Source organism: Macadamia integrifolia, chromosome 12, assembly GCF_013358625.1.
Source record: "Macadamia integrifolia cultivar HAES 741 chromosome 12, SCU_Mint_v3, whole genome shotgun sequence".
In the NCBI taxonomy this organism is placed as follows: domain Eukaryota; kingdom Viridiplantae; phylum Streptophyta; class Magnoliopsida; order Proteales; family Proteaceae; genus Macadamia; species Macadamia integrifolia.
The window spans coordinates 8,765,771-8,778,694 of NC_056568.1; the positions used below are offsets into that span (position 1 = coordinate 8,765,771).

The following is a 12,924-nucleotide window of genomic DNA, read 5'->3' on the forward strand; positions in this document are numbered from 1 at the left end:
ACAAAGCTAGCAGCTAAGGAATAACTTAGCTAGCATATAGACTGACACCGGCCTTTTGTAGTTTACTATCAAAGTATCCTTCGGTCCCTACATTGGGGCCCACAAGATCCCTATAACAACTACTAATAGATAAATTCTAAGCTAATCTCCATTGTGCCCAAAAGTGGGAGATCCAAAGGGGTTCACGGAAATAAATATTTAGTATGGGCCTCAAAAGTGGGAGATCTAAAGGGGCACGGCTATAAATATTTAGGCACCGTTTGATAACGCTTCTGCTGTTTCTGTGTCTAGAAACAGCAGAAACGGCTTTTCACGTTTCTGGAAACAAAAACGGACATTTTCGTGTTTGATAAACCTGTTTCTCTAAACGTTATTTGCAAACATAATGCCACTAAAAAACCCAATAGTATCATCGGATGCCCAAAAGGGAGAGAAGGTTCGGTTGCCTCTTTTTAGGTTTAAATATTTGAGAGATTTATCGGGCGCAACAGCCTTTTTTTCTCTCAAATTCGTTTTTAGAAATGACGAAACAAGTCCGACTTGTTTCGTTAAAGTCGTTTCTAGAATTGTAAATAGGCATAAATTTTTATTTATGTTTCTAGAAATGGGTAAAATGAAACAACTTTATCAAACACTTTTTAGGCTATTTCTCCGTTTCTGGGAACAAGAAAATGCAGAAACGGCAAAAACGGAACGTTGTCAAACGGTGCCTTAGTGGTGGATTATTACAGGGATATTGTGGGGTCCATTCCTTAGCTATTATTTTTGTCTTAAGTCGTATAGTCTTACTGGATTTAACTTTTGTTTTGGAGTTTAGTAGTTTAGCAAGTTCAGAGTTTTAATAGTATTTTCTAAGTTAGTTCACTTATTTTAGGAAACTAGACATTAGGAAGATTCTCTTCTCTTTTCTTATTTTTCGAAGTTTAAATACATGTAATCACCCCTCCCTTCCGTATGAAGAATGAATTATAGAGATTGGACTTGAATAGTGCAGCCGAGAAGGCTTCCTCTTTTCTCTCACTCCTCTCCCTATCCTTCTCTTCCCCTTTTCTTCAAATTACTGTTCATGGTACTTTTCAGATTGCACCTCTATTATCCTTGCAATGTACTTGCTTTCTTCCCTAGGCAGCAGCCGCTTCTTTTATCCATCACTGGCTGCTGAAACATAAAAACCAGCACTATGTCTATGGCTATGGATTACATTAGAGGAGAACCAAATCTTCACATAATAAATAGGAAAATAATAGGGGCATGATGGTAGTTTATATTGCTACTGAATTTCTTCTTCTTTTTTTTTTTCCTTTTTTGATAATGTTATTGAACTTCTAGGAGCCAAAACTTTTAGAGATTATTATTTCTAATAAATAAGCTAAGGCAACAATGACTACACAATTAGTAGGATGGCAATTGATGCAGTTCAGAAGAACAAGAAGGCCAGCAGAAAACCTAGCTATCAGTTAAGTCAGATTGGATCAAGAATGGACAAATAGGCTTAATTTTGAGTGCCCAATGGGTTATATGGACCATGGGCTTAGTACTTTTGGGTTTACTATTATAATGGGCCAGTTCTATAAGCAGGCCTTGAAGCCTATACGAAATTAAGTGTTCATTTATATTTTCTTTTTCTGTATACTTTTTATTTTCAAAAGCTAAGTTTGTAATGGAACTTTCCTAATCCTGCACATGGAGACTTTTCTAATCCTGTTATTTGTTAGTTCTATAAATAAAGAGAAGGGGGTACACAAGTGTCCTATGATTTTGAGGTTCTAACATAGCTTTTGCTTGCGAGTTCTCTGAGCTTCAGAGCTCCTTCATTGTGAGATGCCAAGTTGGATTTGTCATTGGTGGGACGCCAATGACTTGTTGCAGTAAAGCCATTGGTGGAATGCCAAGTTGGATTAGTGAGATGCTAGTCAAGTTCTAAGTGGAAAGCCTAGTCCATATTCTTCCCTATCCTTCTTCCACTTTTAAAGGTCAGTTTCCCAATTTCTCCATCGTTGCACGTATAAGTTCAGTTCCTGTTATACTCAATCTACTATTCGGCTCACTAACCTTTGTTAGTGATGCAGCATTAAAGACGTATGAAAGGACGAGGAAGAGGGGAGTCGGCCAGGGCAAGAACAGCTAAGGATTTTGCTTGCTTTGATGGGATCTAGTTTCTATTTTCAGTATTCAGTAGTTTCTATATTCAGTAGCTTCTAATTTAGCTTCTAATTTTACTAGTTTCTAATTTCAGTTTTAGTAACTAGAAGACCTTGTATTTTATTAGCTTCTAATTTCCAGTTTTAGTAACTATTATGGTTTCTATATTGTAATCTCTCCCATCAAAGTTATAAATAAAGAGGAGGGCTCACATAGCCTCCACGATTTTATGAACTAAACAAAGCTATGTTGCTGCTGCATCTCCTCTGGAAATGGTTACTTTGTGTTTGATCAAAGTGTAGGTTGGTGTGTGATCCAACGACTCCTCGGTGAGAAGCCCAGGAGGATCTACTTCTTCTTCAGGTGTTCTTTTCTCTGTCAAGGTTTTTCTCCTCAAGGGTTTACTGTTGTTCGACAGCCAGGTATCCAGACTTTAACTCTGCCCAGAAATTCTTCAGATTTCACAATCGGCTGTCTGCTACCTGAAGCAGTTCCAGCTAGTTTTTTGGGCCCTATTTCTGGTCGATACTTCCTCCCTATCCAAGTAAGGATCGACCCTGGTTTGGGCTAATCCTGGCCAGCCAAATTGAAGATATAAAAAAAATCTCTATGATTTTGGTTTTTAGTGACCTGTGTTTTCCAGAACTGAGATCGATAGACCTGTTCCAGTTTCTATTGTTCTCTTGGACTGTGGTTGATGTTACTAAGTTGAATTGAACCTATTTGAAGCTTTGGTAAGCCCTTGTTATCAGTTAAACTGATCTGACCAGCAACACTTTTGTATTGAGATGGATAGTTCACTATTCTAGATCTGATTTCTATTTCGTCTGATCTATTTCTGCTATTGTCCTACTTTGCTTGTGCCTGTTCTTTGAGAGTATCCTGCTGTTTTGGGGCTAGGTTGGTTTTCCAATTCTAGTTCTACATTACTTAGTCTTCTTGTCAAGTGTTAAACAGATTTCTAGTGCCAACATATAAGCAACTCAAGCCCATCAAACTCAAGTTCTGTTGGCAGTTTTCTGCTATGTTGGAATTCTGTTACAGCAGCACTTCTCTTTGTTTCTATTCTTTTCTACTAATTGCTGATGCACTTGCTATTTCTGTTCACCTAAGTTTCCTAATATGATTCCATGTTTCCATGTTGAGATTGACTTGCTATTTTCTGTTGATTATTTAATTTGGTCTCTCTTTTGGTGGCTTGATATTTTGAGACTACTCCATATCTTCAAATCTTATCATTAGATAAAGTGATCAACATAAGATTTTATGTACTTGTTCTCCTTGACAAAATAGACCATTTGACAAGAATTCCACGCATATCTGAGTTGTTTAAATAGAGTAATCTGATTTCCTCTCAATTCGAGTCTTGTTTCTACCTGTAATCCTGTCACCAGCTGATCTCCCACTGGATGTCACTACTTCGAGATTAGCATTGCATTAATAACAGTTAGGTTTGCCCATCACAAACTCAACCTGACTTATCCTAACCTCCTCAATAATAACCTGAGCAAACCCATGAAAAGGTCATAGAAGGGCAGGGTAAGAGAGAGACAAGGTTGGGCCAGGATAGGAGATATGTGAAGAAAATCAATGGGGTAAAATAAAATAGTAGACATGCAGGATTCAAATGCTCAATGCTTGATGCAGAACCAGGGTTTTAAAAAAAAACCCTGTTCGGTTTGCTTAATGGCCCACCCAAATAGGAGTACACAATAACCCAAAATGCAGTGGCAGTATTGTAAATAAACAGTAATTATAAAGGTGAATGGCAGAGTTGTAAATAAACAAATTACTTATGAGCTGTTTGGGAGATGGGACTTAAAGGGAATTAATAAATATTTAGTGGGGATAAACTAGGCAGCAACAGAAGTATGGTGAAGGATCATCGAGACCTAGAGTGGCTAAAAGACCAAGATCTGATAGTGTTGAGGAACCTCTTATCTCTTGTATCCGGGACCTGATCAATGAAGCCCTTGATCAATCTGAGAACCCTGTTCTTACCTTAGACCAAATATTCGGTAGCTTCAAAGAGAGGGGATTCTCAGCTGACTGCGATCTGATTCAGGAAGATCCTCATAATCAAGAGCAAGCAAGCCCTGAGGATCATCTTGAAGAAGACCAACGGGGAGAGGGTTCAGGAGATCCTGAAAGGAATCGGGTAATTCTTATATCTAATTTCCATCCTTTCCCTATCTACTTATCAGTCTTCCTTTGTGTTGTTCTAAGTATTGTCTTATCTGTTTTTAATCTGGATAGAAGGTCTTGGAAAAGGCAGTTTATACCAAGGTACCAGTGTTACTTTATCTTTAATCTTCTGACTCGATTTTCTTCGATTCACTTGTACAGTGTGTGCTTGTTCTATTTGTTTATCTACCCCTCAGAAGCATCTTCCACCTTTTTCATCTTTAAAATTTTTGTGCTCTCTTTTGCTTGTTCTCTGCTGGTTGCCCTACTTCATCAACCTAGTTCCATTTATTTTTTGTGTAATCATGATTGTGATGTGTTGGAATGTTAGAGGTTTACACTCTAAAATTACGAAAGGCTGCCTGAACAAACACATGAAACAAATAAACCCTGATATTGTTTTTCCATGTGAAACTAAAATTTCTAACCATTTAGATTTCAAACCTTATTGCCTTTCTAAGGTTTTCAACACCTCTCTTTTCATCAATAGCTCTGGAAATATTGGTAAGCAAGGGGGACTATGGCTTCTCATTAGGAACCATGTCCACTTTTCTTCTTACTACATAGGCACTTATTTCTTGGCTATTGTACTGGAACCGACCACTTGTTTACCTGTGAGATGGACTATCTTGTGCATATATGCTCCCCCACACCCCACTTTGCATCTTAACTGTTGGGCAGAAATCCAATCTTTTCTTTCTGAAAATAACTTGCCTCTTGTGATTCTGGGTGACTTCAATGAAATTTCTTGTCAAGACATGAAGTTTGGAGGAAAACCCTTCAAACCATCCCAATCTTCTATGTGCTTTGATAATCTTATTCAGTTATTCATGACCATTCACTCCATTTTCTAAAACCAGCGACCATTCACTCCATTTTCTAAAACCAGCTGGGAACATATTCACTTGGTCTAACAAACAGAAGCCTCCGAACCTCATTAAGGAATGTTTGGATAGAGTGTACGCTAATCTATCTTGGTTAGCTGTATGCCCTAGTGCCTCTGTGACAAAACTTGCTTCTCTTGGGTCTGATCATAACCCTATTGTTCTCCATTCCTCCATGACTGGTCCTAAGCTTCCCAAATTGTTCCATTACCAGCATGCGTGGATGAGTCACCCTGAATTTTATCCGTTTTGTGCCAACCATTGGTCAGTTTTGGAAAACGATAATCTTTCTTCGAAGTTAGCTTCTATAAGCAGACTTTTGTCCAGATGGAAATGGGAAGTGTTCGGTCATATTGAACATCTCAAATCCAGTCTTCTCTCTTTCTTTTTGCAGCATGAAAATGACAATCATTTCTCTGGCCCTATTCTTGGGGACATCAAAAACAAGTTTTCATGGATTTTGGATGCTGAAGAACATTTCTGGCTACAAAAGTCAAGGCATTCCTTCATCCACGATGGGGATAAGAACACCAGATTTTATCATTCTGTCTCCAAAGTCAATCTGAACAAGAGAAGAATAGTGAATAGTTTCATTGATTTCGGATAATGGAGATAGAATCTCTTCCCCCGAGGCAATTGCTTCGCATTTTGCTTCTTTTTTTAAAGAACTTTTTTCTTCCTCTAATCCTTTGGATCCCAATTTTATTGAGTGTTTGTTTCCCCCGGTGAAGAATTTTGACCCCACGGCTCTGACCTCCCCTCCCCTCGAGGATGAAATCAAGAGAATTATAATTTCTTTTGGGTCTTTTAAAGCCCCAGGACTAGATGGTTTTCAAGCTGTCTTTTACCAAAAATGCTGGAATTTCCTGGGTAAGGATGTGGTAAACTTTGTTTCAAATTTCTTTCATACTTGTTCTCTTCCTGAGGGCACGAATCATACGCTCATTTGTGTCATTCCGAAGAAGGAAAATGCTTCCAAGGTATGTGACTTCAAACCCATAAGTCTATGTAATATATCCTATAAATGTGTCGCGAAAATTTTGGCCTCCAGACTCAAGAATCACCTATCCGTCTTCATTTCCCCTTTTCAAGCTGCTTTTGTTCCAGGTAGACAGATTAATGATAACATTATCATTGCTCAGGAAATTTTTCACGCCCTCAAATGGAAAAAAGGTAAGTCAGGCTTTGTGGCTATAAAGTTGGATATGGCCAAAGCCTATGACAAATTGGAATGGGTTTTCTTATTCTCTATCTTCAGATTTCTTGGATTTGGTGAAAAATGGATCGAACTGGTAAATAATCTCATTAGTACTACAACCTTTTCCATTAAACTCAATGGATCTGCGTTTAACTTCTTCACCACCTCTAGGGTATCAGACAAGGATGCCCTTTCAGCCCTTTTTTGTTCATCATGGCAATGGAAGGTCTGTCTAGACTGCTTACAGCCTATAGAGACCTCAACATGTTTAGAGGTATTAAGATTGCCAAAAATGCCCCTGAGGTTTCTCACCTTTTCTTTGCAGATGATACTTTCATCTTTTGCAGAGCCTCTGTTGAGGCCCTTAATACTGTTAAGTGTATTTTGGACCTCTTTTCTGACCTATCTGGCCTAACTATAAACTTTGAGAAAAGTGGGTTAGCCTTTAGTTCTAACATTGATAAGATCACAAGAACTCATCTTGGCAACACCATTGGAATTGCAGAATTGAAAGAGGACTCTACCTATTTGAGTACACGTCTCTTTCTTTCCAGATCCAGGTCCATTCAATTTCAAAGTATCATTGATAGAGTTAGTAACAAACTGACCAATTGGAAGGCAAACATGTTATCCTTTGCAGGGAGAACAATTCTTCTGCAATCTTCTATTGCATCGGTGCCTACGCATCTAATGTCTTGTTTTTTGTTCCCAAAGAATGTTTGCAGGAAGCTAGACTCCATCTATCTTCACTTTCTGAATGGCGATGGGAAGAATCGCAATAGGCCTCACTTAATTGGATGGAAGAAAATTTGCCAACCAAAACATCTGGAAGGACTAGGTATCCAGAATTCTGAAACCCACAATAAAGCTCTACTTCTGACACTTACATGGAGAATGCTGAACAATGATCAGAGCCTTTGGGTTCAAGTACTCAAATCAAAATATTTCAATAACAGGTCAGTTTTTCACAAAAAGACATTAGGTACCCGAGGATCCCCATGCTGGAACAACATAGCCTCAGTGCTTCCAAGTCTAAAAAATATTATTCGGTGACACATAGGAAATGGCAACAACACCTTCTTCTGGGATGATTCCTGGATCTTATCCTCCAGACCAAACAGGACTCTTGATATATCTCCCTTTAATCCAAGCACTATCGAGCAACATTGCTCACTGGTTAATGAATTTGTGATAAACGGTAGATGGAATACAGGACTTCTAAATAATGTGTTACCAATCCAATCTTATAGTCTTATCATGCAAATGAATTTGTCCCAGCATTCTGACAGGTGGCAGTGTCTCCTCTCAAAGGAGGGATCTTTCAAAACAAGGCTTGCTGTTAACTATCTGTTGACAAATTCTCTGACATATTTCCATGGATGCTCAAACAGGTGTTATTGCTCATATCCTTGTTCACAATGGTGGCAGTTTTACTGGAAAATCAGTATCCATCCCAAATTTAAATTCTTCTTTTGGAGAGTGATCAACACCGGGCTACCTACAAAGGACATATTGTCTAAATGGATGGACATTGACCCCATTTGTGGGTTTTGCCGAATCCAGTGTGAATCTTTACAGCATATTTTCTTTGATTGTGATTTCACAAAAAGAGTTTGGGCTGCGAGTCCATTAGGACTCAAACCAGACCGACTGCAAGGTTTAACTTTGAATAATTTTGTTATGTATTGCTTCAATTCGGGGGATATACCTAAATCAGACTTGAGAAGGTTCTTTTCCATCTTTATGACCTGTTGCTATTTCATTTGGAAACATAGAAACAAAATCTTGTTTCATGAGATGAAACCAGATTTTTATTCAATCTTGAAACAAGCGGAGTTCTGGATTAGCAATGGGGTCCAACACAAAGCACATGACACGCAACAGTCACAGGTGGTATTTTCTCAATCTGAAAAACTTATCCAACCCCCAATTGGTAAGAGTATACTATTAGTCACAACCACGACAGGAAAAAATCAAAAAATTAGTGCATGGGCAATCGGTTTATTCACTAATGGAAAATGTATCTTATGTCATGCTAACTATTTGATGACAGGAGAAGATGGTGAAGGAGCAGTTTTAGGACTTCTCAGGGGTCTTCAGCTGGCAAAGGACAGGTATGTGAAAGTGGATATGGTCGGAAGCGATCGACAAGAACTTGGATCGGTGATGCTATGGAATCTAAATGATACTACCCCAATTAATTATAGCATTTTAATACCTCTAAGAAGAGAGTTAGATAGCAACTCAATCAAACCTATGTTTGTATTAAAAACTAATGATAGCATAATAGGACGTCTCAAGCAAGTAGCCTCACAGGCAATGAACACTAAGCAATATGTTGCTAGATCGGATATGTGCTGTATGGACTTTTAATTTCTAATATTTCTTTTCTTAGATATAAAAAAATAAATAAATAAATAAAACAGAAGTAAGGATTATGGGGTTAAGTAAACAAAGGTAAGTGCAACTTTGGAAAAAAATTTGTGAGTACAAACCCACAACCAGAAATCCTGGTTTTAGGCTGTCTTCAACCTTGCACTCAATAATGGAGGCGACAGGCAATTCTGGTTCGAGTCCAGTAACCCCTTCGAGGGCTCTTCTACTGGTACTGTGAATTCAATAATTATGTCAAAGCTTCCCACCCTATCAGATGCACAAGTCAGTGGTAGTGATGAACTCTGCCAGCAGCAACTAACTTCACCTGCAACTGAATCCAACGCAAGGCACAGAACCAAATCTGAACCAGGTCTCAAATCTCTTGATAGAATGACCCTCTGGAGACGAGATTCTAGGACTAGGGTCGCCTAGGGAAGGAAAACCCTCTACTAAAATCTCAATCCAAGCAGATCAAGAATGAGGGAGATCGATCCCTTTTTTTGGGGCCTGCAACTACTGCCCAGAAACAGAGAAAGGGAATACAAAACAGAGAAGGAAGAGAAAAAAAGAAGAAGAAGAAGAAGAAGAAAATAGAAAGAGAAACGAAAGAAGAAAAAAATCAGAACAAGGAGAGATGGAAGTCACGGCAGTCCATATTCAGCCAAGCCAAAAATATTGTCTCAAATTCATTCAACTCTAAAAACTGAGTTCCTCCATCCATTACATGACTAATATAAAGAAAAAATCAAACAATTAATGGAAACTAACCTACATAGCAACTAAAATAAAAATCCAATCTAAATTAAAATGCTATCAAACTGATTCTAGCTCTAAAAAAGAAAGGAATAGGAATCAAATTGAAAAGAATATCTCAAGCCCAACGCCCTACTGCATCAATGCTGCTAACAAAAGGCAATATTTTACAACAACCCAATGACACCATAGATTCACCAAATGAAGCCCAAACCCAAAACCCAACCTGAAACCTATTTGATTTTGCCAAACCCAACCAGTTTCTTAACCTTAATAACAAATCTCGTGGGAAGTTACAGAAAAAATATGGATTGGAAAAAGGACACATCAGAATATCCCCCACAGTCCAGAATTTAGAAAAAGAAAGTCTTATTTTTTCACAACTTGCTAATCATGGCCCCACTAAAAATTTATTATTTCTTCTACTAGAAAATTAGGGATATAACCCCCAAATAATTTCTACAAAAAAAAATTCCCCAAATAATGATCTTTCATTGCACTGAAATGAGTACAAAAACACCTTCAAGAAAGGGAGCAAAGAAATTGCAGCAATGGTATAGACATCATAACTTAAAACAACATTCCATTTTGCATGCCATTAATGTTCACGAAAGCCTTGTACATGAGAAAATGTTGTCCATGGAGAACATACCGTGAAGGAGGTAACAGCCTCCAATAGTCTTTTTCTGAAGGCAGTGTCCCGTATCTTCATCTTGTCTACGACCGTTGAGTCTCGGACCTTTTTTCTAGCTGCAGACCATCAATTTGGAACCAACAAACGGCTGCATAAGAAGACATTCGATCAAATTGGATCATGGAAAGTGGGGTGACGAGCATGTCACCAAACTTACCGGTCCTATGATTGTCCGCTTCAACTCCCAGCTCAATCAGAGAATTGAAAATAACAATAGAATCACCCACATTGGCAGCAGCAGTCTCTTGGTCACCAAACTTCACAACCTGGGAAGGAAAAGATGTAGATATCCTTAAGCATGGTGAGAACTATGAAGCTACTTTTGTTTAATAAGGATTCATTTGCTAGAGAAAGTGAATTGTATCACAGAATTCAAGATATTTAAACCAATGACCCAGAAAATTGGTCCTTAACCAGATCATATATGGAGGAAACAGAAAATTGGATGTAAAAATTAAGTTGAATAATGAACTTTTCCTCCTGCTGTACTGCAAGGGCTGCCCAACAACATCAAACTTCAACTTTGGCTCCTCAAAGGAATAGACACCATTGAGCGCCAAGTTTCAAGAAGAAGAGAAAGCCGAAGAACAAATTCCTTCGGAAGGTCATGCCCGCCAAAGAAATCGATAACCCAACAAGCAACTCCATGAGGGCCTCACGCGCCCTGTAGTTTTCTCTGCTTGTGTAAGGCCTGCTTTCTCCTTATTACTAAACGGTTCTTGAGTGTTGATGTGGCTTGGCAACCAAGATAGACCCACCAAAACAAGACTTGCATACACCACCAACTAGCCAACTTGTTATCCCCCTCTTTCAATGGTTCTTATTAATAGGCTTCCATTAATGAGGATCTTCTCAGTGAATAATCCTTTCTTCTTTCAAAATTCTATATATCAATTTTCAATCTTTGAAATCCTTAATTTCTTGTACCAATATGAACAAAAAAACAAGGGTGAAGTTAATAAGTGATTAAACTCCCAAAATAAATTAAAAAAAAATAAAAAAAGAGATTTCAGAATTCAGCCAAAGGACCATTTAAGCCTCAAAAACCACCACAATAACTAAAAATGCCTGGAAGTATCAGCAACTCCAAAAGTAACGCTTGTTGTATGTTATTTTCTACAGCACAGAAAAAGTTCTGGCATTTTCAGCTTAAGTTTTCCAATTACTGTAGAGAAGGGAGGTTGAAAAACCAACTGATCACACTAATCGAGGCCAAATTTCCTCTGGACAGAACTGAAATATGGTGGAAAAAACGACTCCATGAGGATTAAATACCTCTGGACAAAGAACTGAAATATGCTTCAGGTCCGCAATATCAAAATCGAAGCCAAATTTCCCAAGCTGCTTCAATGCTCCATCTAACTGATCCAAAGTGAATCTCTCACTCCGCATTTGGAGAACCATATAAAAGGTGTTTATGAAAGCAAAGCCCTTTAGTGTCCTCTTCAACCATGAAGGACACAAGCAAGACTTTTTCTTCTCATTGCACGGAATCGTGTCATTATATGCTAAAGAAACTTTCAAGGAGCAATTCCTTGACTTTGGATCAGATAAACAATCTATTGACTCCAAAAACTGAAGAAACTTTTCACTGTTTTGTTCATCAAAAACCTTCCCGCTAGCTGTGCCTTGGATACTGTGAACAAGGTCATCGAGTGGTCTTTCCTGTACATCATAATTAGACCGTTTCCTCCTTTGAGTGCTCGAAGAGTGGTTAAAGAAGCTTTCCTTCATAACTTTATCCTTCCCTTGAGCATTTAGATCAGGTTGAACTCCGTTTCTTGAGGTACCAGATAAAAACGATAAATCGCTCATCATGTCAGACCATGCCAAATCAGCAAAAGAGGATGCAGTATTTTGATTGGGATCCTGCGATGAAGCTGTAGGCTGGCTGGAGAATTGATGATGCATCTGAGGCCGTGCCTTCTTGGTAAAAGGAACGAGAACTAAGAAATCGTCATGGCCAAAAGAAAGACTACCTATTTGACGCCCCAAGATCAGCTTAGTGCCCTACAGCAGCAACGATTTCAGACATTAAGATGTAACTAAAGAAATCAAAAGTTGTAAAAATTAAGACGAAGACGATCAGAATAGCAAATCACACGAATTCTTTCGAATAGAAGATCAACAAAGTAATGATTACCTTGAAAAATAGATGAAAGTTTGGGGAATCCTTGGCTGGAAGGAACAATTCCTTCAACTTGAGTTTTAGTTCTTCGATGGTACTTATCGGGGAAATTGAGATAGTCGTCGATTCACCAGCGAGGCTTCGAACTTGGACTCGTCTGATTTCCCTCTCGATCTCCGCCATATCTTCTCGGCTCTAACGTTTTGCTCTCAGCAATTATTGAATCCCTGAATAGGAGTGGCAGGAAGTTTAATACACTCGGTGACAGATGATTTGCAAGTCCCGTCCGTTGAGTTTCGCGGGGTTTCGTATTCGCCAGGTTATCAACTCCAAACCCTAGGTTTTGGCGGGGAAACCATCGTTCAACGGCAATCTGGCCACGTAAGTGAACATTCTTTTTTTCTTATTGGAACACATAAGTCATGAGGAAACTTTTGTAGGTTTAAATAATGGTAACTATTTCTACCAAAAAAAAAAAAAATAATGGTACCTATCAATGAACATACTATCATACTATCCTTCTGTTCAACACCCACCGGACATTGAATTGAAAAAAAAAAAAAAA

The 12,924-nt window shown here is 38.4% G+C and overlaps 1 protein-coding gene across 1 annotated transcript in view; it reads right to left on the reverse strand.

Annotated features, from left to right (window-relative positions):
• Window positions 1–12,883, reverse strand: part of LOC122058002 (uncharacterized ATP-dependent helicase YprA) — a 55,835-nt gene extending 42,952 nt beyond the window's left edge. The window contains exons 1-4 of the mRNA XM_042620374.1: window positions 12,375–12,883; window positions 11,507–12,241; window positions 10,389–10,497; window positions 10,190–10,287 (exon numbers count right to left, since the gene is read on the reverse strand). Coding sequence (XP_042476308.1) covers window positions 10,190–10,287; window positions 10,389–10,497; window positions 11,507–12,241; window positions 12,375–12,542 — 1,110 coding nt within the window. The 5' untranslated portion in view covers window positions 12,543–12,883. The remainder of the gene's footprint in view (window positions 1–10,189; window positions 10,288–10,388; window positions 10,498–11,506; window positions 12,242–12,374) is intronic.
• Window positions 12,884–12,924: the final 41 nt, after the last annotated feature.